General features: G+C 45.0%; 1 protein-coding gene across 1 annotated transcript in view; it reads left to right on the top strand.

Moving 5' to 3' along the window:
* SLC25A26 (solute carrier family 25 member 26) overlaps nucleotides 1-24,920 on the top strand; it is an 82,440-nt gene extending 57,520 nt beyond the window's left edge. The window contains exons 7-10 of the mRNA XM_041460588.1: nucleotides 10,604-10,673; nucleotides 18,524-18,588; nucleotides 19,952-20,025; nucleotides 24,474-24,920. Of these exons, the coding sequence (XP_041316522.1) occupies nucleotides 10,604-10,673; nucleotides 18,524-18,588; nucleotides 19,952-20,025; nucleotides 24,474-24,570 (306 nt within the window). The 3' untranslated portion in view covers nucleotides 24,571-24,920. The remainder of the gene's footprint in view (nucleotides 1-10,603; nucleotides 10,674-18,523; nucleotides 18,589-19,951; nucleotides 20,026-24,473) is intronic.
* The last annotated feature ends 1,723 nt before the right edge of the window (nucleotides 24,921-26,643 follow it).

Raw genomic sequence — 26,643 nt, 5'->3', positions numbered from 1 at the left:
TTTTTTTAAATTTTTTTAGCATTTTGCTCTTCATGGTAAAAGGAAATTGCAAATGAGAAAACTGTTTCAGCCTGGGTTTTGTAAACATCGCTGAAAAGATATTTTAATTGGCTGCGTGTACTTTATTTTAAGGTCATTTAAAGAAGGTGTCAATGATGATGTTTTAAGAGTGCAGTTGTTACCATGGTCAGAGACAGGATCTAGATTTGTGAGTGGAGGATTGGATTTGAAGATGTAATTTTTCCATCCCTCTGTATTTCCTTGAACTCACTGCAAAAGATGAAAGGAAGGGTTTTTCAAGTCCTTGGAGGTCCTGGGGTGGAAGCACAGAGAATTATTGCAGATCATTAAAAACATTGTAGCAGAATATATTTATAAAAGAGGAGCTGGAGAGAGAAACTTTCTTCTTGGTAGGAGTTCTGGACTCCTGAGCAGGCTCAGCACAGAGACCCAGAGTGGGACCTTGAGTGTTGGACAGGGACAGCAGCTTGTCCTCTTGCTGTGTGTCTGTAGCTGGGGCTGTTTGGGGGGGACAAGCCCACAGTGTGAATATTTGCATGAAGAGGCTTCAGGGAGTTCAATTTAAAGGTGAATCCTCAGGCGGGAGGAGCATGAAAATCATCAAGAGCTTTGTTAGAAGTGAGCTGTGCGCGTGGAGGGTTCTGTGGGTGCTCCATGAGCTCAGCCTGCTGTGGGGTCTGGGTATCATCCCACTGCTCAGGGGAGCTGGGGCTGCCTTATTAGGAATCTGCTTTTGTGGCAGTGTCCAGGAATGGCTTTCTGTAAACTCTCTGGCCCAACCTGCTCGTGGTTAGTGCAGCAGCCGTGGGTGGGAGCAAGAGGTGGCAATGCTTAAAGGGGAAAAGTGTGGTGTTCATGCCAAAACCACATAAACCAGCAACATCTTGCAGAATGTAAAGTTGTTTTTACTAATGTCCACGTAGCTGTGACAGTAAAATGTATTGTTTACATTACAGGCTTTAAAGAAGACAGTTTGAATTTAGCTAACTACAGGAGTGAGTCACTCAAGATGAGACATCATGTTTAATCTAAGGAGGTCAGTGCAGATCTGAAGAGAAACAAAACTTGTGTCAGTTTGTTCCACAAACCTGTTGCATTATATTCTTCTGATGTGAAGTCAGGAGTGGAAAACTGCAAAAATTAGTCTGGCATACTCAATCACTTTGGCTCAGCACAGGGAGAGAGCTCAGGGTTTGTCATATCAAAGCCAGGCAGTGAAAGCACAATACATTTTGTTTATCTAAGGGAAGCTCTTAAAAATTGTCCTGACAGTATAACAAAGGAGAAAAATCATTATGGTCCCATCAAGAGGCTGGATGTGGCCAGTAACATCACTGGAGTATGGTTGAGGGTGTAGGGCTCTTCACCTTCTCAGGGGTGCACGAAGGGAGCATGAACAGACAGTAATTACAAAGAAATAGAAATGCAAAGGACAAGAGAAAAATGGCACAAAGCCTGAACAGAAAAGAGTTATTGAGATGATGCCTGAGGGACTGTTCTGCACTGGATTAATAGGATTACTTGAGAAAGTAGCTGTGGGAGCAGTTGTGTATGATGTGTGTGGGCCATCTCACTGAGGAGAGTAGAACAAGAGCTGTGGCTGTGTCATTTTTAAAACCATTACTGTGAAGTGACATAAGCTGATGGAAGAGACTCAGTCCTGATTGCCTGAACAAGCTAATCACCATAAAAATGAGGAAAATCTTCCTACTGTGAAAGGACAGTTAGAGAGGCACATAGAAGAAGAAGAGAGGTTCCTTTTCCTTCAGATATGTGCTGACTGCAGCCAGCAGCAGCATGTTAAGCTTAAAGAAGCCTAATAAAGGCTTGTCATAGGTAGCAAATGGTGTGTTTCTATATGCCACTTTCTCTATCTGCTTTACTCCAAGCTGCTCTGGTTGTTCCTTATGCTTTAGTCACAGAGTTTACATGCACAGTTTTCTCCTGTCTGTGAATGTGCACCAGCTGTCCCCTGTGAGAGCAAACTTGCATGCCATGCACTGAACTATGGTAAAAGAAGAGAGGGCATTGTATAGATTACTGAACTATAGGGTTACACTGGCTGTGGGTGCTGGCAAAGGGAGGATTGCAGTAATTAATAAGAAACAGATACTGCTTCAAATGCAGGCATTACTGATAGTGACTCAGGTGAACACACAATTTAGGAACAGGCAATAGACTCCTTCCTTAGTTCACAGTGATTCAAGAAGCAACAATAAAGAAATTGCGGTGTTTTCAATATAAAAAAGTATTTTCTTTTTTTCTTTTTTTAATTTTTTTTTTTTTTTAGGTAGCATCCACTGCTATATAAGGTGTGCTTAATGTCCTTCCCCTTCCCAATTCTCTATTTTTCCATATTTTATTTGAGGCACAGATGATTGCTATCAACCAAAAGAGAGAAGGAAACTGCTATGGTGTATCAGATTTCAGGACCTTGTACTCTCCAACTAAGTTGAGTTAGTGTAGCTCTTTTCTGTCTCTTTAGTCCAAGCCTTACAGGTAAAACAGTCTTGAATTCTTCTCAGAGTTCAGGGAAAGAAAGGATGTTACAAATTTCATTTACTTTCTGCTACACCAATCATCAGAAGAGCACCATGGTTGAATATTACTGTGACAGTTTGATCAGGTTTAGGTTCTTTTATGTGGGGTTAATGCTTCTGATGCCATCTCAAAGCCAGGTGGCCCTGAAGAAAGGCAACAGAGCGTAGATGTGGTGTGCTTCCCAAACACCAGCCAAGCACAGAGCCTTCCATATTAGTTCAGGTTTTGGAATTAATGTTGTAAGATACAGTCCCCTTGTTTGCTGCCCTGGAATTTCCAGGGTGCCTCAGTAAATTGCTTTGGAAATAGTATATGTGTGTTCCTTACTGTGGGAATTTCACATTGTGGGCTGTGTGTTTGGCATGAAATTGTTGTGGGTTACAGGAGGCTGGTGCAGCTCCTGTGTTCACCCTGCTGCCAGGGCTGTGCAGTCTCTGCTCAGATGACTCTGGCCATGTGGAGCCCATCCCTTCTGTCTTATCTTTTATTCTCTTCTGTTCAGACATTTTATTCAGTGCTTATAATCATCATATCCGAGTTCCTACCAGCAGCACATAAGTGATTTATCATTTGTTTCGTGTTTTAATCCTTCTCTTTTAGAACTAATTGAGAAAAAATAAAACTTTCAGTTCTACTGGGGGGCTATTACAGACATACAGGGCATCAGGTGTTTTGTTTTGGTTTTTTTTTCAATAAAATAGCATTTTAAAACCCTACAGAAAATCAAGAGCCTCTGGTTAGGTTTGAGTCCAGAAACATCTTGTCAAAAATACCTCTTTCTTAAGGCTCAGTGGCAATGGTCAGATCCCTCAGAGAGCAGTGCTGTAAGATAAACCCTTCTCAGGTGAAACAAGACTCAGTCCTCTTGGGTTTTATATTTCTGCATGTTGGCTGTGCTTCAGAGCCTCTGAGAGTTACTCAAATGCAGCTGTACAGGGAGAATGGTCTCTTTATAGACCAAATGTATTGTGTGTCTGCAGAAAAGGCTTTGGCAGCCAGAGAGGAGGGAAGGAGCAGGCAGGACACAGGACATAGGTCTCAAATGAGTTGACTTGAAAAACAAGGGGGTTTTTGTTTGTTTAGTTGGTGGATTTTTTTTAAGGAAAACAAACCTACTGTCCTGGAAACCTTTTGTCTTTCTCATTAGACAGGTCTGACTCTTAAGAGGAGACACTTGGACATTGCTAAGACTGTGGAACATCAGGGTCACTCACTGCCCCTACAAACCCAACCTCTCTGGGAGGGCAGGCACACAGTGTGCTGCTCTCCTGGCCCAGGAGCTTCAAAGAAAGATAAAAATCTTCAGTTGACCATGCTCGAGGTGATGTCTGACTCTTCTGGCACTCAGTAGGGCCAGGATTTCCCTCTTTCAGTGCTGAGCAAAATTTAGAGCTCAGTTCTAGTGAGCCCACATGTTGTTGTTTGTTTTTTTTTGTCGCTGGTTTTAGCAATAAAATAATTTTCTCAGATCTGTAGGTCTCACAAATTAAAAGGTGTTATACAAAAAGTGAATGAGGAGAATCCAGCTGTTCCCCTGTGAGGCTGAGCAGGATCAGAAAATTGGTTGGGTCAGAACAGGAGTTCCATGGGCTGGTTCTGGGCTGGTTTCTGCCCACACAATGAAGAGCAAGTTTGGGATTAGGTCCTTTGTTTTCTGTTCAGGTGCAGCTGTCACTGTAGGCACAAGGCACTTGTGTGGAGGGGATGTGCTGGTGAACTGAACCACGGATCTGGAGGGAAAAGGCTCCTTTCCATGTGCTCCTTTCCTTGGCTCTCTTGGTTCCCTTTCCAGAGAGCTCATCTGGGGGGGGCTGGGATAGGCAGAGGGTGTGAGCTGATTTTAGGGTCAGCTCAGCCTTGCTCTTGGCCATCAGTGCAGATAGATTTTGAGATACATCTTGAAGCTTGCTGAGCAAAGACTGCTTGATGGCTTTCTGGCGAGAGTGAACACTCTAACCTTGGTTGAAGCTCATCGCACCTGATTTTTAAAGTTAATAAGAATGAAAAGTTTACAGAATACTTCTGCCCAGGCAGCTGGGGCTCTCAGCAGTAATATGTGTTTATAACTCCACCATTGAATCCATAAACTACATGCTATTTCCCTCCTAAAATTTACAGTCAGATCTGTTGCTGCTTAACAGGGCAAGCAGAAAATCGAGGCATGTAGCCAAACTGGGCCTTAAATGGCTCTTTCCCTGCTCTACAGGTAGGTGACCATTTTCCTTTTTTCCTGGAGAAGCAGTCTAGTATTTCTTTCCTCTGTGCTCAGCTGCATATAAGTCAAGAGTAAATGAAAGCCAGGCCCAGCTTTAGAGCCATTTCCTCCAGGCAGTGCAGTAAGTGTTCTACCATTCCTTGCTCCCTCTTGGAGTAAGGGTTGGGCTGATTTTGGGATTAAGTCCTGGTGGTTAAATAACACTGTCTGCCATTTGCTTAGGTGCTGAATCAGGAGAACAGCTTTGCACGGGGTGTTGGGGGCGGGCTGTAGCGCGTCCATGCCATGAGCAGAGCGGCTGCATTTTTCTCACAAAGGAACAATGCACCCAACAGCTGTTGAGCAAACAGCCCTGGCTTTATGGCTGCCACAATAAGTGTCATTCACGCCGTCCTGGGGCACAGCCCGAGGAATGCTGCACACCATCTGCACCAAAGGCACAGAAACAAATGCAAGCCTTGCTCACAGCACTGCAGGCACGTTTGGGAAAAGTCAGATGGCCTTGGATCATCAATACAGCATTTCAACAGGGCAGAGGAAAACAGGCTCGCACAGTCTGTGGATACAGAGCCAGATTGTGATGCCCTCTTGGTCATGCCCAGGCCACAAGAGGTTCTCTAGAAGTTGCTAAGCTTGCCAGTGACATCTGGGGATGTTTGAGTATCAAAGATTTGATTTGGACATTGGTTATTTGCTGAAGAATCTTAGCAGATTTATGTAATTCTTCCATGTCATTTGTTCACACACACCTATGAAGCACAGATCTATTAGGTAAGAGCAGTGCAGGTGCTCAAGAAAAGCCCTGCTGCTTTAAAGTGATTTTTCAGAAGTGCATTTTCCCTCCCTATATGTCCCTTTGTGCCATGGAAACTGAGTGTAGCTGTTCTGCCTTGCCATGGGAACACTGCTTCGAAGAATATTTCCTTTAACCAGGCTTTTAGCACATCCATTTTGATTTACATCCAAATGGGTCACAGACATCAATGCAGTATTATATGGGCAGAAAAAAGGAATGAAATGCTTTTAACATGAAAAATATGCTCTTGCATATAGGCCAACTTTTGTTCTCTTTCAATTTATCTAGGATTTGGGTGGGTTTAATTCTAGGACTGAATTCAGTACTGGCATAAGTGAGCACAACTCCATTAGTGCAAATGGAGTCTCAGCATTTATGTCAACAGTGAACTTAGATCATTGAATTTTTCCCATGTTTGGGCTTGCATGTTTCCTGCAAGATAATATACACATGTACTTGCCCATATGCTGCACATATGCACATAAAAATCCACCGAGGAGGACATTTGGCTCTTTGCTCCATGTTGACTTTATGCATAGAAACAGCAATCAGCTTGTGAAGTTTTTGCTTCTCCTGTAGCTAATGTGCCATGCATCTGTAAGGGTCAGCCATGCAGAATGCCACATTGTGAGTAAAATCCCTAGCAGGAAAGGCAAACATGAAAATTGCTTTTCTTTCCTCAGTCTGCAGGACCTCACATGCACAAAGATCCATGTGATTCATTTGTACTGATTTTTTCTCCCCTGTTACCATGAAGTTGAACACTGTTGTGAACAGAGGGGTACACAGAGATACTATAGATACTTATCACTGGAATGAATTGTAATATTTATTCAGCTGCAGGCCTCAAGTGTAGTGTATGCCATGAGTTCTGCTTGAAGAATAGCAAGGCCAAGGCAGAGATGTCTTATTCCCTGCAATGCTTCCTGCAGCATTGGCGGCGTTGGGCTGGTCATCAGGTTTGAGAGGCGTGGGTATTGCATTTTCCTGGATTTCCAAAGCTTGGATGTCCTGAATATAGACCATGACCTGGCTGTGTTGAGAACACAAAGCTGACAGCTGATTTTTGCCACAAACTTTTCCTATAAATGTGTGGCAAAGGTGACAGGCATGCACAGGTAAGAGTTGTGTGCACTGGTCAAAGGTTATTGGCCATCTGGAGGCCAGGTGCCCTCAGCAGTGAGGAGTCCGTATTTGTGGGCACCGAATGCTTCCCCCCAGTATTTAAAAGCAAAGGTAATATATTTCCTTATTTGTTTTTTTTTTTTTTCAGATTGAAGGGCCTTTGGTATATCTTGAGAGTAACTTTTCCAGTGCTCACTCTGCCCAGCAAAATGGGATGTCCTTGTTTTCTCAGTATCAAAAGACTAAATAACATTTGTGGTGAGAATCTGGGGACACTGGCCTATGGAGCAGGATGAAATGGGATCTCTAGGAAGAAAAGTAGGGCTCTGCCCACGTATAAAACTTGACCCTTCTCTGTGAACATTATCCCTGTGAATAATTGGAAATATGCAGCCAGGCTTCCCGCTGTGTGCCATCCCCTGAGGCCACACCCGCTGTATTGCTTTACATGGTGCAGCAATGCACAGTGAGATTTACATATATATCACAGAAAAGTGTTTACAAAAAAAATTACCATGTGATTGAGCTGGGAAGCTGCAGAGGGCCCCAACTGTATGAGTTTCCATGCACTTCAGCCAGAAGATTTATTTCCAATTTGTTATTCATAAGGGAAGAGAGAGAGAGATTGGGATGGGGTCCTTTGAAGTGGAAAACAAAGTCTTCTATTCAGCCTTCAGCTTAATAGAATACACATGACACAGGCTTGGCATGGCGGCCGCTTTCATGTAATGTGCTCCTTGTCATTTTGCTTTCCTAGGCTGTGAATGCTAGTGGGAATGGGTATTGCCCTGGAAAAGTCAGGTTGTTCCCTGCAGCCTTCTGCTGCAGGAGCACAGTGTGAGCAGGTAGAAGCCTTTTTGGTGATGGCAGTGGGGGATCCAGGCTGAGCCAACTGCTGCAGTCGTGCCGCTCGTAATTCCCGGGTTGTGTTTCATCCTGCAGGAGCACGTGGGGAGAGAGCAGTGTTGGGATTTCTGCAGGCATTACATGGGCACTTCTGCCCTGTTTTGGAGCTTCTGAGCTGTGCCCCTTGGGCTCTGAGCTCTCCCCAGTATCCCCCCGAGTGGAAGGCTCTTCTGCTTCTGTGCAGCATCTAGGATGGCAGAGTGTGCCCTAAGCACTGCACCACTGCAATAGCCAGCAATTTTTTTCAAAGTCAGTGTTTTAGGGAGATATGTATATGGATCCTCTGTTTTTTTTCCAGGAACAAGGCCCTGGTTTTATAGTAATCTAACCCCCTTCTGTGCTTTGCCCTGTCTTAATGGTATTAAAACCTGCTCAAAGGGCGAGTGTTTTTGAAGAACTTACAGGCCTGACTTACCAGCCCTGCCCATTAGTTGGTCCATGGGCTATGAGAGAAAACACGTGTGACCTCCAGCACGTCATCCTGGCCCACAGCATCGTGTGGTTAGAAAGAATTTGGACAGGAGTCCTGCCGGTCCTCTTGGCCCTGTGACACTTGTTCCTCTTGGCTTCCTCCAGGATCATGTCCTCGTGCCCTGCTTCCCTCTTGCTCTTCTGCATGTTCAGGTTTGGAGCCCTGGGTGAATCACCGAAATTGGAGATGGAAAGAAACACATGAAGTCATCTCATCCTGCCCTTGCCAGTGCAGGATTATTCCCCACAGCACAGTCTTGAGTGCCTTCTCCAATCTATTTTTAAATGACTCAAAGGAGAGGGCTTTCCTCTCCTCCCTGGGGAGGCTGGCTCTGTGGTTCAGTAGACCTCACTGTTGGGGAATTTGCTTCCTGTTCTCCAGCCTCAATTCTCCTTTTCCCTAATTTAATTGAACTGTTCCTGGCTCCACCCTTTTAAAGCATTTTCCATATTGCATGACTGTTGCAAATACCTGTTGTCAATTTGCAGGCGTAATGGATGGGAATTCATCACCGTTTGCCTTGCTTGGCAGAGGCTCTTTGTGCAGAGCTGCCCTGGTCAGCCAGGCTTTATCAGAAACTAGATTTTAGAGCTACATGCCAAGAAATCAGAATGGCCTTTTCCTTCTTCTTCGGACAATGACATTAACATAAAACCCCATCATGACTGAGAATAGGCTGGGCTTCTGGCAAAGCCATGAATGTCTGTATTAATGGGCTGGTTTCCCTCTTAGTCCTCCAGCAGCTCTTCCACAGTGCATTTTTACATGGCAGCAGTAACTGTTCTGAGTTCTTGGCCTTAGCTGTAGATGTACAGATGTTTGGAGAACGTGTAATTAAAAAAAAAATACAATATTTCTGTTTTTATCAAAAGAAAGCTGTGGCTCTAGTAGCTCAATTTTTAAACCCTGGCTTTCAATTCAAGGTTTCTTAAGCACCTGAAGTGTCTTGCAGATGGGTGCTGAAGGTGGGATTTATGCTTTGAGAGTACCCAGATAGTCTGGAAGGTAGTTTGTCTATGGGAGTGTGTCCTTCCATCAGGATGAGAACTGTATGTCCAAAGACTGTAAGTTATTCCAGAAAAGCATATTATGGTTTTGAAGAATTATGATTCTCTATTTATTTATTTATGAAATGAAAATCAGTTTCTGCTGTGGGTGATGGCAGAATAGCATCCCATACCAAAAACACCAGGAAAAGAATGGCTAGCATTAGAGAGGCTGGAACCCCTTTAGTGCTCTCGTACAGCAGAGCTGCAGCTATTTAGCTGTGGCAGGGTACCAAACAACATTGTGGCTGGCCATTGTTGCTTGAACAGTTTGATTTTTAAAACATTCAACTGAAATATAACCGCCAGCCAAGTTGGAAGAAGCGAGTCACGAGGACAGCATGTTAAATGAAGAGTCAGCAAACGAGAGCAGAGCTCTCCTGCTCCAGTGGAAAGTGCCTGTACTGCAGACCAGGAGCCCAAGAGCAATAATCTCAGCCTAGCACTGCTATCCAGTTGCTTCTAAGAAAATTTTATAGTACAGAAGTAATATGACTTTAAAAAGAAGGAGAATGCCACAGCTATAAAATAAAATTGCTGATTTCTCGGTGGTGGGCATCAGAAGGGCTGTGGATCCCATCCCTTTTTGCTCAGTACTGATCCTCACATCATAAAGCAGAAACCTCCTCCAGAGCTTGTAATGGGAAGTGTCTCAGGAGATGAGAAAGGGGTGATGGAGCAGGGTGCAGGAGGGGAGGACACAGTGACTGTAGCTCCAGGGAAAACCTCTCCCTGCAAACGCTGGCCTTTGCTGCTGATACTCATGGGGCTCATCCAGCTGTGTGATGTGACTTGAGAGGTGGTTTTGGAAGGCACTGTTCTTGTTGGGGCTTTAAATGTGTGTGTTTAAGTGCTGCTGTGAGGAAATGGACGGGAGCAGGGTGTGTGGGAGCCATGGAGAGGAGGGTGTGTGGTCCCTAACAACGCCAAGTGAAAAACAGAGACACACCTGCTTTGGGATATAATGGGAGTGATAAGAGTCATTTCTTAATGATGGGGTTTTTTGGTATGAGGGGAAGGGTTGGTTGAAGAAATGTAGGGGAGCAAACAGGATTTGTGTCTCGTGGAAGTGGGAGCTGTTCAATTTAAATGGGAGCCTTTTGTACATCTGGGCTGAGCTGATATTGGTTCTTGCATGCCGCCCTCACGCTCAGTGTTTTGCTTTGTGCTGTTTTATCTGCCAAAAAGAAAATAAATTCACAAAATATTTGCAAAGTTGCATGGCCACAGGCTTAAATACATACATATGAATTCCCTGAAAGCAATTTGCTTCAAGTCCTCCTCAGTTCCAGACGTCTTTCTCACTCCATCTGCTTGTTCAAGTACACAAGTTCCTTGGGAAAAATCACTTATTACATCACTCAAAAATGCCACAAAAATAGCTTTTCACTTAAGTTCCCATCCTCAGAGTTAACTCACATGGGGATCAGATAGATTCAAACATTTAATAACTTTTTATTTTCCTTTCTCTTTAAACACAGGATCTCTGGTCATGGAAGCAGGGTCACGTGGTGGATTCTTGGCAGTCAGCAGTCTGTGGAGCTTTTGCAGGTGCAAAGGATTATATGTTATACTGGGAAAGACTAAAGAAGAAAGGGAAAAAATGTGCAAATCTATTAAGTATAGCAGAACAACATTCCTTTGTAATTCAAGTTTGTTTAGAAGAAAACGGATCCAGTTGTTGTTTGGAAATGGGAAAGTCAGCAAAGGAAAGAGAAGAAGGGAAAAAAAAAAAAGACTCAACCAGGGTGTCTGTTTGAAAGACAACCAATTTGTTTTTGACAAATTTCTGTTATTTAAAAACTGTGGGCCTGTCAGTCAGGCTTTGTGATTATTTCAAAGTTGATTTGTAAAATCCTCATCCAGGAGAAACTTCGTTTGGGTGGGGGTTTGTGCAGCTGTTCGCTCCGAGCACTTCCCCAGGGGCTGAAGAGATTGCAGAGGCCGTGATTCACCATTCCTGTGACAGCTCTGACAGCCACCTAGATTAACTGGAGGCAGGAGAGCAGAGGGCCAGCACTGCTCAGCCTGGAGGCAAAAGCCTTCTGCAGCAAAAAAACCCAGAGGATGAAACATCTGGGCAATCTCCAGACACTACAACAAGAATAAAGGGTGGCAGAATACAATACTGCACTATTTATTACCAAACAAGCCAGAAGTTAATTGAATTCTTCAGTAGGCTTCTTGCTTGATTTTATCCTACTGTACTTGTTTCCAAAAAAACAAAAAGAGGGAAAAAAAATCAATTAATGACTCATCAGTATAGCTGACAGTTTGAAGGAGGAGAGATTCAACTGCCTTAATAGAAAAAACAGATTAATAGTAAAGGAATGGATAGCCAGAGCTTTTTCCCCAAGGAGCTAAAATACATTTTGAGATTCCAAACTAGTAACAGAATATGTGGAAAAAATAAATCCTGTTTAAAGAGAAATTATAGCATTTCTTGAAATAGAGATTTTCAAAAGCAAAGCTTGTTCTTTGATAACTTACAAACTCGGAGCCATTACATTGTATGTATTTTTTTAAAATAAGTTCTGTTGGGGGAAATGAAGTATTAATAGCAGCAGAATTCCAGCAGACACTGAGGCTTCGTTTGGAGGGCACTGAAACTGCACAGCTGAGGGGAGGCAGCGTGGCTGTGGCTGCACAGAGTTAAGCAGATCGGGTGTGTGAGCAATGAGGGAAGGGTTGAGGTAGAGCTGATTCCATTTTGGGGCCGAGGGAATATTTTAGGTGACCTCTTGTAGTCTTGTCCAGCTGTATTTTTTCTGTTTATGCTGATGGGAAGGGAGTTTTATTCTGCTTAAGATCCTGCTGTTGGATTTTACACTGACTTCATCAATCAGTGCAAACAAAGTAAGAGTGAATGAAGCAGGTCGTTCATTTTCCTTTTGAAACAAATCAAACTAACAGATTAAAATGCTTTAAAATGCAATCTGTATGTCTGCAGGTGTGATGAGGCTCATTAATTTAACACTGTTGAGTTCTTTACAGTTAGATTGATACAAAAACTGTGTTCAGGCTTGTTCAGAGAGCTGGAAAGGTTATCTGATTTACCCAAAGCCTTGCAGAGTAATTTCCTGAGGTCAAATTTGGTGCCTTAGTAGGGAATTTAGCCCAGTGCCTCCAATTCCTTCTCTGTGTCCTGATTCTGACCAGTTGTGCTTGGACTTGCTACTGTTTAATAGATGTTCAGCAGTGTCTGCTCCTTGTCTAGCAGAAATCTTGCAGAAGGAGCCTCCAGAGGCCCAGCTGTGCATGGACGTGTGCTCACTGTCCTTTGCACATGCTGGGGACACCAACACTTGGTGTTGGAGGAGACACCAGGTCCTGGAGACTCCAGAACAAAGACTTCCAGGTCCAAGTGGTGGTAGATGAGACCACCTAGGCTCTATTCTCCCCAAGGACAAATCTTTGCAGAGCAGGAGTCTTATTTTGTAGCTCATTTTGTAATTGGTGAGGATAAATATTCTCTAGGTTACCCTTCCTCCAACCCAGTTTTCCTTCTGTGTTCTTTGTCTCCCTATTATTTCCTTTTCACCAGCAGTATTGTAATCTTCCTTTCTCATGTGTCCTTTGAGGACCTGCTTCAAAGCTCAGGAGGCTGAGCTCTTTTTGGATCAGAACCTTCCCCTCTGTCTCCATTATCTCCCTCTGAGATATGTTAACAAGCTGCCTCTGATATTGATCTGTCTAGTACTGCATCCATTCTGTTTCACTGAAAATATTTAGCCTTCTTGCTGAGGGGAGGTAGTGGAAAATAATTTCCTGCATTCTGAACAATAGATTCCAGAGCTAAAAATTATTAACTACCTACATGTAGCTTCATATGAGGGAAGAAAAGGCCAACCAAACTCTTTATCCCTTTCCTTCCATCCCAAAACAAAAAAATTAAAACATCACCAGTACCCTGTGAATGAAATGAGATGGATGTGTGCATAGAATTGATTTTAAATCATTATGTTATTATCCTTAAAAGGAGAATGTTATCCAAAAAACAACCTTTGCACACAGATATGCCCTCAAATGCCACCATGGTGGTGAAATCACACAGACAGGCTTTTCTCCTGTGTTCTTTGCTTGAATTCAATACTTTCTAAAAATATGTTAGAGGTCCTGAGGGGCAGGGTAATAAGCTGAAAGAAACTGAAAGAAAAGTCCTGTTTAGCTTCCCTTTATGGCACACACACATGTGTGTGTATGAGTTGGTTATAACTATTTGGTGGAGACAGAACCAAGAGCAACAATCTGTTGAATTCCATCCCCAGTGCCTGTGAAATGGCAGCAGTTTCAGCCCTCATATGTAAAATGGATGTATGTGATCCATGGGCTTTTTATGGAAATGTAATAGGCATGCATAAATATTAGAGATTTGGAATCCTCTCTGACTCATAATAATTTAATCCCTCAAGGCCTTGTCCAGCTTTATCATCATCTTTGGCGTTTTAACAGAGGTGTTTGGAGTATTTGGGGAGTGGGAGAAGGTGATACCTGAGCAGCTGGTGGGGAAGAACCCAAGGGTAGATCTAAATGAGACTTCAAGCCTGAGGTTGTGTTTGAACCAAACCTCAGGGCTTAGACTGCCTGGCTGGACCACCCCAGCCCTGCAGAGTACCAAGGCAGGCTGTCCCAGGACAGCTTCTGGGTTTCCTGTGTTCTCCATGCAAGTGGGACAGTGGCAAGGAAATCCTGCCACTGGGTATTAGCTGTTGGAAAAGAAAAGCACTGCCCTGGAGCAGCAAGGTGATCCCCAGCTTGTCAAAGAACCTGAATATCCGTTTAATGGGACTGCTAATTGCCCCCGTTAAAATGCCTTCTTTCTCACTGCCATAAGAAAAAGTGTGGCTTAACATTAATAATTAATGCTCTGTGGTGACAGAGTCACCAAGAATGGAGGTGCAAGTCCAGTGAGTCATAATGCACCAAGGAGAGCTTTTTGCAAATGAACAGGGAGGATTTCCCATCACTTTTGTTTTGATCTAATCGGCTCTGACAAGATTACACACTGTGTCTAAAAGCCTCTTTAACTCTATAGCTCTGAATAAATTTTTGAGTAGTTCTCAAGATTTCACTGCAGAGTCTGCCTGGAACATGCTCCTAGCCCTGAATTGGTTAAATCTCTGGAGGGAGCAGTGCTTTGTCTTGGTATTTCTGCTGAAATCCAAAGAGGTTCTTGGATCACTTTGCTATAGGCAGGTGTCCTTCCCACACCGATAAAGGACCAGAATAAACTTCCTCTTAAAAAAATTCAACATGATACCAATAAAATAAAAGTTCAAATAAGAACTTATTGATTGAAGAGTTCTGAAAAAGACCATTTGTGAACTTGGAAATCAGTCAGTGTAAAAGGATGCTATGAGGTTTAGTGTTGGACCTGAGCCACTCAGTTTTTCAACCCATGTCTTGGTTTTGAGACAAATTTCAGGAGAAAACGCCCTGGAATTAATATTTCCTCTAAAGAGAAAGGCTCCAATAATCCCTTTTTGCCAATGAGAGAAAGGAATACCAGGGTGGAAGTGAAAAAAACCCCTGTTTATTAACAAAAAACAAGGTCCTGGGTAACCTCCAGGTGTCAGTATAGAAAATTATAATGAAGAAAGCCAATAGTGCAGTTTGACCTGAATCATTTTTCTTTTCCTAAGATGGGCTAATTCCAACAAGGAACAAATTCCTGCTTCTTGAAATGAGCTTGACCTACAGAACAGGGCTGGTATTGCAGAAGAGAGAGCAGAGGTCTGGCCACATGACAGGAACTCAGACTCAGGGAGAACCCTGTAATGGCCAGAAGGATTCTCTGAACCCTGCAGAAAAGGTGAGGAGAAGTTAAAATGGTACAGAAAAGCAAGATGCCAAAACTGCATGAGAACTTGTCTTCCTCCCTTCACAGGATCTTATTTGAGGATTGTGTCTAAGTACCTGAGAAACATTTTCCTGTAGCAGCAAATTCTAGAGGCTGTGAGAACCTAGGGTTATGTATTGTTCCCAGGTGAAGTATTTCACTCAGTTCTGATGCTTTTATTTGGGTATGACAGCCAAAATGGTAGAAAATGCCAGCAGCAACCTAGGGGAATATTTTAAGTCTTCAAGTCTTATAAGTCTTTTTATTCTTATTGCCAAATAAAGATAAATCATGCTCTGCAGATGTCTGTCACCAGCACTTCCATCAAGGACTGGTCACTGGGAAAGTGTGAGTAGCAGGGGGATTTTCTGTTTAACACCCTGACTTGGTAAAGTGTGAATATACAGTGACCATTGTAACTTCTTGGGAGATGGGTGATGAAGTTTCCACTGCTGCATGAAGGTTTATTTTCCCAATAGAGGAATTTGTCACTCTGCTAGAAGTATTAATGAGCCAAGAGCCCTCTCTCATGTGAAACTCCATCTTTAAGCCTACTTGCTGAGCCCAAGTCATCCCCAGCTCTGTCTAGGGCAAGGGAGAGAGGAGCCTTCTCCAAGAAAGGGTTGGTGAGTGAGCCTGGACACAGACTCACTGCAGAGCTGCCTTTTTCTCTATCAGCTCTGCAGAGAAACCAGGATGATTTAGGAGTGGGAGGCTCCATGTGTCTGGGCCTTTCTTGTCCATGTGATATTCTGATGCTTTTCCTGGTTGCTGATTAGTGGAGCAGACTCCAGCATCGTGTGGCAGCTCTTGGTGAGTTCAGTGGCAGCAGGAACTGAATAATTATTAAATTAATAAGTGATTTAAAGATCTGTTGGGCCCTATTGTGGATTAGTGCAGTGCACAGCCCTCCTATTTTCAATGAATAGACTGGCTTTAACAGTTTATGTCTGTTGTGTCAATCTGGTGATTGGAACAATCAAGTTTTAAGTTCCTTTATTCTCTTCCGGGATACCTGTGTACTAAGTTTAAGAGGTCACTCTAAAATTATCTTGGACGTTTAGAGTTAAGGCTGGAGAACATTCATTTTGTCAGACTCTCTGCCTTCAATAAAAAGCAGTCCCCAACAAATGCTAGCTTTAATCTCATGTTTTTGTCAAGCATACACAAACTTGCTTTTAATTTAGCCGCTATCCTGCTGCTTGTTGTGCTTATGAAGCATTTTATTGTTGCTGTTGCCATTCTGAACTGATTGGTAAATCTGTACCAAATACTTCCCAGTGATGGAAAAAGAAACATTGAAATGTTAATAATGAAAGAGTAGGGAAGATCCAGATGTCAGCTGGGAAAAAAATGAAAACCAATCAGCCTTGATTAAACTTTTCAGATAAGAATTTGGGAACATCATGTCAGGATAAATTGTGTTTGTTCTAACCATTCTATCAGCCAAGACTGAAGCTGCTGCCAATAAGAAACTCTCAGGAATAAATTAATAAAAAAAGGTACAGAGATCTGATAAGGGACATAAGTTAACCTGACTAAAGTGTTGCCATCAGAGCTGGGTGATGCTTTGAGATTTTTTTGCTTGATACAGGCCTGACAGCCATGTGGTTCACTGTTTAATTTTAGCTTGGTCTGTGGGCAAAGGAAGGGCTTCTACATCCAGACTTGTAAAGCCACTATTTTCCATGGAGATTATTTTTACCATTCTAAAAATACATTGCTGACATGAGTACCAAAGTTTCTATCCGGACCATTCTCAAAGCCTTTTGGTCACTTACGCAAAAACTGGCTCACAATAAAAAGATTTTCTGACCTTAAAGAAGGTCCAAGAATGGAGTGGAATTTAGTTTAACTTGCTCATAGTTTCTGCTTTGACTTCTTGAATACAGCCCATTTTTCTGCTCTTTAGTGAGGTATCACTGCTAGAAAGCTTCCGGCAGAGTGAACCACATGGGCCAACCCTAAGGGAGTGGAAGCTGCTCCTAAAACCAGGCATTTTGGGCTGCTCACTAACTCAGCTTTCCTGCTATTCTTGTTTGAGATCCAGGGGACTGCACATGTGCCTTACTGCATCTCCTGAACTGTCATGGGACGTTCTTTAATTAACTGTAAGAAGTCAAGTAAGGTGCCAGCTGGCCCAGCCTCCTCTGTCGTAAAACAGAGGTTTAATATGTTCAACTTAAGGTGCTTGAGAAAGAGAGATGCAGGTAAAAACACAAGCCAGCAGGGATTTTTTTTTTTTCATTACTTTACAGATTTTAGAAGAAATGCTTTTTTCCCTTCTACCATCCCACAAAAAGAGAGATCAATTTTTCTACATTCCATAAAACTTGGAACAGAAAATAGATTATTTTTAGCTTATTCCCTGGGCACTGTGCAGGCTTCAGTCTTTGGAGTCACTTTGTTCCCGGCTGTAGCAGATACAGGATTTATACAAGCTCCAGAGAAAAGAAAAAATTAGGGGGAAGAAGAAAGACTTCAGAAGAAGTCTCTTGCTCTCTTTTCTTCCCCCCGCTTTCTTCCCCTTTCATTCTTGCATTTTAGAAGTTTCCTTCACTTGGCTCTTCCTCAGCATGAATTACTCTCTTGAAATATTTTGAACAGATGAGGGAAAGATTAGAATTGATTTTAGGATGGGGAAATAAGGGAAAGGAATAAAATCCTGGGAGGAAAAGCAGCAGAGCTGGTCCCTGGATTGCACAAGAGGCCTGGCTGTAGTCACAGGGTTAAAATACAGAGCCAGACACACAGGTTTGGGGGCGAGACATGCAGATGGATAAGCTGAAGATTTCTGGCTTTCAGGAGGAAAGCCACATCTGAGCTGGCTGTGGCAAGTGACAGTAATGAGCTCCAAGGGTGAAGTTTGGGAGAGAGTAGAGAATAAAAATGCCCCTGAGGGTAAGATGGCACTTGAGACAGCAGACTTCAGACAATTTCCTAAGACCCTTGGGCAGCTTCACATTGTTGTTATCCAAAGTGGAGCTGATTTAATCTGTTGGAGATGAGCTCCATCCCAAACAATGACTTGTCTTTTTTCCTTGGAACAGTCCCAGATCCAGTCTGTGTGTATCTAGTGAGGAGCCCAAGCATATGTGTTTCAGATACAGAGCATGGTTCTGTCTTTCCAGCATTTAAATGGTCAGACTTTAATTCTCTAGGCAGAACACAGTGTGACTGGTTTATTTTCCCATCTCTGCAAATGAGTAAGCAGTTTTTTCCTTCCAAACTTGCTGTGGATGTTGGAAGTGGAATCTGCTATCCTTACAACCTTCCTATGTTCATATATGTACAGAGTAGAGAACAAAATGACAGTAATGTCCCTGGGGATGTTTGGATTTACAGTTTAGCAGCAGAGAGCTGTTTTCTGAAGTCAATACACAGTAACAAAAGGTGTGTGTACAGACCTTGGACAGGCGTACCTGGGCTCTGACGTGAGGGAACCTGCTGTAGGCATTAATAACAGAGCAGTGTTGACCACAGCCCTGGGAATTATAGGCAGTGTGGCATTCATATTCACACAACAATGTCTCACTTGTGCTTGGTGTTTTAATTTTCTCAGGTGGATTTGCAGCTGCAGTCACCACACCGCTCGACGTAGCAAAGACAAGAATTATGTTGGCAAAGGTAAGAGGGAAGGAGGCCACCAGACAGGCCAGGCAATGGTCTGGGCATTCCTGTGTTTCTGTAGGGTCCTTACAGAATGAAATCCAGCACCTATTAATAATCATTTCTGCTCTTGTCCTAGAAGGCAGGAGTAGATGTGAACAGGCGCTGCATGCAGAACTAATGAAATTGTTGTGTCCCTTTCCTGTGAATTCTTCTCTGGTCCCTTCCCAAGGGAGCTGGCTGAAACAGACTTGGGCTTGTGCTCAGCTTCTAGACTCTCATGCAGTGTCTTTAGAAGAAAAGCCTTGCAGAGTCAGAGTTAATTCAATGTTAAACTGCCCATCAGGGATTTATTCTGCTGTTTTGATAATTCAGAGTGTGTGTATGTCTTTTCTGAGGAGGGCCTGGTACTGGATTTTCTGCTGTAAAATGTTAAACTATAGAGATTGTGATGGCCAACTTCAGCCAACCAGGGCAAAAGGGAGATTGCTTATAAGATCAGTAAGTTTAATAAGTTTAGAAATTGCTAGTGAGTCTGGTGTTCCCATCATTATCTCACTGACCCAGGGCAGAGCTGACAGCCACGGAGCTGACCCCTCAGCAGGTGGATAAAGCCTTTCCCAGCCCTGAAAAGAGCTGTTGTGTTGGTGAAGGATGGGCATTCTGGACTTTCTGTGGGTGTTTTTTACCCTGTTGCTCACATCTCTCAATTTGGAGTGTTTCTTGTTGCTAACATGCACCTCCCCAGCTGAGTCTCATCTGCTGTGTTATCTGTCATTGCTGGGCTGTGTCTGCTGCAGCTTCTTTGTCTTTGGATAGTGTTGGTGATAAACCTGTAAAAACTGGGTTTCGTCTCTCCTCTCCTCTCTCCTGAGCGACCTGGTAAAGAAATGAGGGTGCTTTGAGACCATTCTGTTTCTATTAGTCATTTCACATTAAGAATTCACACATGGAATTTAAGTGTCTCTAGTCCTGCTGTTTGTCCTCTGTTTTGCACTCAAGACAATTTTCACATGCAATACGCTACTCAGGGTTTTTTTTGTTCTTTTAAATCTGAAGGAGCAGCAGAGTCACTTGGTGCTTTGAGAGTGTTTTTATTAAGGTCTAACTGCAGTGGCAGCTGCTGGATGTAGAGCTGAGTGTAGTGCAGAAGGGACTGGCTGCCCAGTTCTGAACTGACCAGCTCTGGGACCTTGATTTTGGTTCACTTTCCACCCTTTTTTCCATTCCTGGAGATGAGGAGCTTTTGCCTGTGCCTGGGGTAAGGAGGTTATGAGGATGTCTGTAATTCCTGTCATGTAGCACTAACCAGGCACAGGAGCTCAGTAAAGAACTAAACCTCTGCCAACATTTCCAATCTCTCTCTCTCTCTGTGGTGCAGGCTGGTTCCAGCAATGCCAGTGGGAATGTTCTGGCTGCCCTTGGTGGCATCTGGAGGACACAAGGCCTGTCAGGGTAAGGACGTGCTGCACCTCAGGGGTTGTGTTGTCTGTGTGGTTTAGGGGCTGTGAGAGGATGGGATGGGATCTGTTTCTGTTTAAATACTGGCATACAGAAAAGCCTTTTGATTGCTGCACACCTGGGCAGGGAGCAACAGTCAGGGAGCCAAGAACAAATCCCTCAGGGATGTTGAGTGTCCTCACCTTAGCCCTGGCTGGGGGCAGTGTCCAGGGAAGAGTACAGAAAAGAGGCATTGTTGGGAGTATATCCAACCTCTGAACCCAGCTGCAGGTGTCAGAGGCAAGGCTGGCTTTGTGTTAATAACCCATGATGGACTCTTCCCTGTGAGCATTTGTGATTTATATATATTTAAATCCAGGCACATCTCATGGCAGTTTCAGCAGTTTCATTTGAGGGACGTGAATCCCCTCTCCTGAGGTGCCAGGGAAGGTCAGCATAGGACCCACAAGCCCCTTATGGGACAGTTTTTCCTCCTCCTGACAATTTCTTGCAGATTTGAAAGCACCAGCAAGGTCTCCTCTGTTCAATTCCCCATTCTTGTTGTGGAGCACCATGTGAGCAGGCAGTGCCAGCGTGGTGCCAGCAGTGGGACAAGCTGAAGCACAGAGAGGAGCTGTGAGCTTTGAATCTCCTCCTAGAGACCTTGAGCACGTGCCCCCAGATTTTTGCAGTGTGGAACCCATTGCAAAAGTGCAAGTTTCCTGAGCCAGGCTTGAGTACAAAGAGTAGGTGTGAGCAGCCACAGAGCAGCTCTGCAGGGCTTTCCTGCTGTAGCCAGAGTGTAGAAATGTTCTGGGCTTTCCTCTGACCGGCTGTGGAAGGCTGAGGTGATGTCCATCCAGTCTCTTAAGTGCCTCACTTTGTCCAGTCCTGAGACAGAGAATTGCTCCCCTGACCTTGGAGCAGTGTGGGAACACAGAGCCTTCTGCTGGTGTTTCTAGAACATTTGGAGGTGTCAAAATTATTGATTTTTACTGACACTGCTTCACTTACACCACCTTGTCCTCTTTGAGTGCGTGTCTTATACCAGTAGTTGGCCTCTGAAAGTGAATGTATGTCTTAACTTCTCCAGTCCATGAAGCTGATCCTGTGCTGCCTTCAGTAGGGCTTGTGTCTCACCTGTCTTTGGCCTGGAAGAGAAAATCAGGGATTTTTGGAAGGTTTGGGCTTTTCCCCGGTAGTTTCCCCTAGATTTTCAGTCCTCTCACTCTTTCAGGGCACTGTCCTGACCTTTGTTGCACAACACAGCTTTGCAGGGGACAGCTTTCTCTGAACATCTGATCTCTGCTTGCCCAGCTAATGAAAGTTCAACCCTCTTTCTACACATGTGGGAAATAATTCAAAACAAATTGCAGGAAGTTCCTGAACACTGATTCCAGGAAGGCATCCAGCTGTGCCCCCCGGCAGCACTCAGGGATGGGCTGTCTCAGGTTTGCCTCTCGGAGGGGACAAGGTGATGTGGCAGGGGATGAGTTTTGGGCCCTGCGTGGCTTGGTGGACCCTTAAGGCAGGTTTTGAAAGGGACTGGGAGAAGTGAGGCCATGTCTGCTGCTAGTTGAGCTCTGAAGGGTGTGAAGAAGCATGGATTTGACTGAGGAAACCTCCCCCACCCCCCGGCCAGCAGCAGAAAGTAAAAATGTATGTTTGTGTTCTTTTCAGGGTGTTTCAGCAGTGCCCTTTTCTAAACAACCCAGAATTAAACTCTGCCCAAAGATAGCACCAGTGGACCAGGACCAAAGGGAACACAATTCAGTTGAAATCAAAACAATAAGAGATCTGGAGAAAAAGCAACATGTAAAGGAGGCCAAGCTGCGTCAGCTGCGAGGAAAAGGAAGAAAGTCTTGGGAAAAATAAACGCAGAGGCTGCCATGCCTGCTGCCAATTATAAATCTATTAATCAAAACCAATAAAAATGTCGGGCTTTTTTGGCCAGTTACAACATGACATGATTTATGGCTCCTCTAATAAATCTCGTACTTGAAGAGGAGGAATTCTGAGGGCAGAAAGACGCATTGCTTATTGCCACCTTATTAAAACCAGAGCACAGGGCTCAGCTTCCTGGTCTGCACCTAGTAAATCCCTCTGCTTCACGCCAAGAAATTCCACATCCCTTTCTGTCAAGGGAGAGCCAGGACTGGCAGGGGTTAGGATGGGGATGGGGTGAGTGGATCTGTGAACCTCTTTGCTCTTGCCAGGGGAGTAGAGGAATCATTCACAGGAAAGGGGGTTTGCATCTTGTCTAACAGCTTTTCACAAGGAGATAGTGGTGTTTGAAAGCCATGGATGAAGCTTCAGAACTTATTGGTGGGAAACATGAGGGTTATTGGAGGGGTGGTGCTGGTGAGGTGGCTGTGTAGAGCTGGGGATGGAGCTGGTGGTGTTGCACCAGGTGTCCTGTTCCTCCCAAGAACATCCTGGTCAGAGCGGGATTGGCACGTGTGAGGTACTGATTTAATTTTGCAATAGCAATCCCTAGACATTGTTTAGTTTTATTTGTTGAAGTGTAGGTTATGAATCTCAATTTAGTGGAAAAATACCAGAAGGGCACATGCCTCAGCAGTAAGAGCACATGCACAGAGAAAGCCTCTGTTGCTGGGCAGCCCCTCGAGGGGAGGAGAGCAGAGAATTCTCTTGGGGGAGTAGAGAAGGCAGAATTTTACCTGGCAGCCAGGCAGGGTGGAGAAAGCCTCCACCACTGGGCTGCAAGTTACACACAGTGCTTTTTTCAGCACTGGCCCCTCTGTGCTGTGTCCAGGCCCTGCATTGCTTTGCCCTGTTTCCCAGGGAAGTGGTAGAATCAGCATCCCTGGAAGTGTTCAAAACGTGTGTAACTGTGGTGCTTGGGGACGTGGGTTAGAGGGGTGCTTGGTAATGATGGGTTATTTTGGGCTTGTCCTTTTTCAACCTACATGATTCAATGATCCAAAGGGTAACTGCAGGGGTCCTGTTAGTCTCCTGTTAGGAACTGAGGAGTGGCAGGGTGCCAGGTGAAATCTGCAGACACAGACCAAATCAGCTCGACAGCAGACCTCTGCCCACCAGAGCGGCTTCTGATGGGGCCAGCAGAAATAAACCAAATTTATCTCATCTGCTGATGGAGGCAGGCGGAGTCCAGCAGAGACCAGTTTGGATCAGACCTGCCACAGAGCTCTGCTCTTTGGATTTGGGACCTCCCTGCAGCTGTGCAGCTCTGCCCTCACACAGAGAGGGAGCCCATGGGGGAAGCGTGGATTGGAGAGGCCACGGGTGGCAGGTGGGAACAGGAATCTGGGAGAAGCAGGGCCAGGATTCTTGGAAGTGATGGTTAGTAATGGGGGCTGCCAGGGATGCAGCTTCTGGGTAACTCAGTTATGGGCCCCTGTTTGTGTAATAGCTGTGTCTCGAGTGGGCTGTTCTGGAAATGGATGTCTGCCCCTGCTCCCGTAATGAGGCTCCCTAATGCAGCAGGAGAGGGATGCTGTGTGCTGCTCCCTAGGATTTGCCCTATCAGTGCTCTGTCCATACATGCCTTGTACAAATTACTCTGTTTTAAAGCTGTCATTATGGTAATAGGCCCAATTGCTGTCTAGTAAAGCCATAAAATGTTTCCATCTGCCTGTGTGCTCCCGGCTCCTTAGCAGAGCTCATTACTGCCAGAGGTTTCCCAGTGCAGCAGGGAGCTCCTGAGCAGCCAGGTCTCTCCAGGAATTCCAGCCTGTCCCACTGCGGACACCCTGTCAGCAGGGACCATGCAGTGCTTGGCAAAGCCAGGGACAGGATCCCTGTGGAGCCCAGCCAGGCTGAGTGCCATGGATCTGGAAGGGGGGTGGGATGCCAAACAGATTTGAGTTTAATCCTTGCTTGCCACAAAGGAAGCCTGTAATCCTCTGGGAGGATACCCTGGCCTGTCCTGAAGCTGTTAAATCAACTGTGAGTTTAGAGGTGTCAAGCAATTGGCTTTGCACGAGTTTCCTGTTAATTTTTATGAAGATCAGGCACCTAAAAAGGGTGGCAGCTGAAGGTGGAATGGAATGGAATGGAATGGAATGGAATGGAATGGAATGGAATGGAATGGAATATTTCTGCTCCTCACGGCTGTTCCTGGGAAGGAGCCACTGCAGTGAGCAGGGCTGGCTCTGCAAGGGGCAGCCCTGGCCTGAGGGGCAGTGGGGGACAGGATGTCCTCCCCTGTCTGCAGCTCTGTGTGGCCTTGTGCTTGAGCTCCCCATTCCAGTGGCCCGTAATGGCCTCTGCCTTCTCCTTCTGCACCCGAGCAGTGTGGAGAGGGGTTAAAAACCACAAACCTTGGGAGTGCTGTGTTAGGGAAGTCCAGACAGATTCCTGCAGTGAGTGGTGGGGTGGGATTTAAGAAAGCAAGAGAGAGTTTTTCTTGGCTTTGTTTCCCGAAGCCCCTGCATCCGCTCCCTGCTCATCCTCTCAGAGCGCCTTTCCTTTGCCTCCAGCTTGTTCGCAGGTGTTGTCCCACGGATGGCAGCCATCAGCCTGGGAGGCTTCATCTTCCTGGGGACATACGAGAAGACTCGGCAGCTGCTGCTCTGAGGCAGCCCGGCCCGTCCTGCAGAGGGAGAAGCCGGAGGAGGAGCCGGGCTGGGAGCAGAGCCTTCCTCCCGCATCCCTCACAGCAGCTGTCCCGCAGGCTGAGGGCCACTCTCCCTGCTAGAGAAAAGTAAATCCTCCAATAATCCAGTTTCCCAAACATGAAATTTTCCTGCATGGAAAGTGGGTGAGGTAATTTTGAAGAGTTGTGCCAAAAAAGTAATGTTTGGGGGGTAAACAGCTAATTACGGTGGCTGCAAAAGGCATTATTAGAACTCCTGCAGGGAAAGTGTTTTGGAAAGCTCTGGCTTGGGGGCTGAGTGGGGAGGCTGAAATAAAGCAAGTTTTCATCATTCAGTGGCACCTGCCTCGTAACAGGGGAGGGGAAGGGGCTGATAGAGTTACAGCCTGCTGCCTTCCAACAGCACCGAAAGGATCCTGGCTTGGGAGAACTCTTTGTCAAAGACAATCATCCATTTGTTTCTGATTCGAGCTGTATTTATGGAAGTTTATATTCCTGTTTATACCTACAGGTGCTCAGCAAGCATTCCTGTGTGGGAGCCAGTGCAGCTTTATTAATCACACTCATATTTCTCCAGTAAAAGCACAGGCTTGTATTATTTTACAGCTGTGCTTGTGCAAAGACACGGAGCTCTGCCTTCTTTTGGTCTTCATCCCTCAGCAGCAGGAGAATGGCAGTGCTGAAGCTTGGGAGGGCAAGGCAGGGAGAACAGCAGAGTTCTGCTGATGTAGGGGTGGATCCTGAGGGCTCTTGTGGGGCTGCTGGCAGGCAAAATCCTGCTGCTGTTCTCATATAGGAAACACAAGCTGCAGCAGCCAAAACGGTGTGGGGATGAATGAGATGAAAAGACCTTATTGGAATTATTCAAAATTATCACGGTGCTGGGGGTTTACAGCGCCGGCTTGGCCGTGTGGTGGCTGGCAGGTTCAGCTGGGGAGGGTTTGTGTGGGCAGCAGAGCCAGGGGGCTCTGGGGGTGATTGATGGTTCCCTGCATGGCCGTGGGCAGCTCCTCACACGGGGCACAGGAGTGGGTGCCACAGGGCCCTGGGGCCATGCCAGGGCACTCGTCCTGCTGGCACTGTCCCTGCCATCCCAGCACGGATGTGCCAGGGGGGCTGTGCTGCCCTGGCTGCTGTAATTTACCTGTGAGGCTGTTCCCCTCATGAGGACAATGAGTTTGGAGTCCTGGGAGAGGGAGGACAAATGCCAGGCCAGGGCAGTGGCCTGAGCAGGGGACACCAGTGACACCAGAGCCCCTGCCCAGAGTGCCTACAGCACGGGCTGGATGGCTTATTACACTGCTATCCATGACAGAGTTGTAAGACTTTTCAGAGGCCAAAACTTAGAAAATAATTGGCAGACAAGTAAAACATACAGAACAAAGGACATAATTCTTAAAAATAATCTTCAATTAAAATGGGGAATTCGGCCAAGTCCCACATTGGCTGGTTGGTAACACTACTCACTGCCATGGCTTGGTGTAGCTGTGCTTCCTGCCACTTTGAGGCTGTCTCTTTTTATGACATGCTATATATATATACATTTATCACATTCAATTTTAGGGGCTGGGAAGGGAGGGAGATTTATTACTCTGTCTCAAAAAGCTATCACATTTTCTCTTGAAGCTCTTTAAACATGGTGAGGGGGTTAGCACTGCAGTTGATGCATTTAATTACTTGAGCTGTAAATAATCATCTTTATATCACTGGGTCCAAATGGTGCATTTTTTGTTGTTTTTATTTAATATTGCAGAATCAGTTTTTGTCATCACTTTTTTTAAAATTAAAATTAAAAACCCTAACTAAAACCCAACAAAACCCAGCCAAGCAGCCAAATTGTTTTAGCCAACCTGATGGTGGGAGGGGACAGACCTCAAGATTCCCTTTCCCCTGTGCCAGTGGAGCAGCTCTGCACCAAAGGCCAAAGGTACCTGAGAATGGCAGCAGGCAACTGACAGCCCCAGCAGGAGCCAGGGCTGCTCTGCATGCACCAGTTTGCTTAATATGGATGAAAAGGACATTTTTAGTTTTGGGACTGTGGGGAGAAAAAATAG

The sequence above is a fragment of the Pyrgilauda ruficollis genome, unplaced genomic scaffold (genome assembly GCF_017590135.1).
Source record: "Pyrgilauda ruficollis isolate IOZ18807 unplaced genomic scaffold, ASM1759013v1 scaffold10, whole genome shotgun sequence".
NCBI classification, from domain to species: domain Eukaryota; kingdom Metazoa; phylum Chordata; class Aves; order Passeriformes; family Passeridae; genus Pyrgilauda; species Pyrgilauda ruficollis.
The sequence above is the reverse complement of the archived record's forward strand: the minus strand, read 5'-3'. Positions and strand labels throughout refer to the sequence as shown.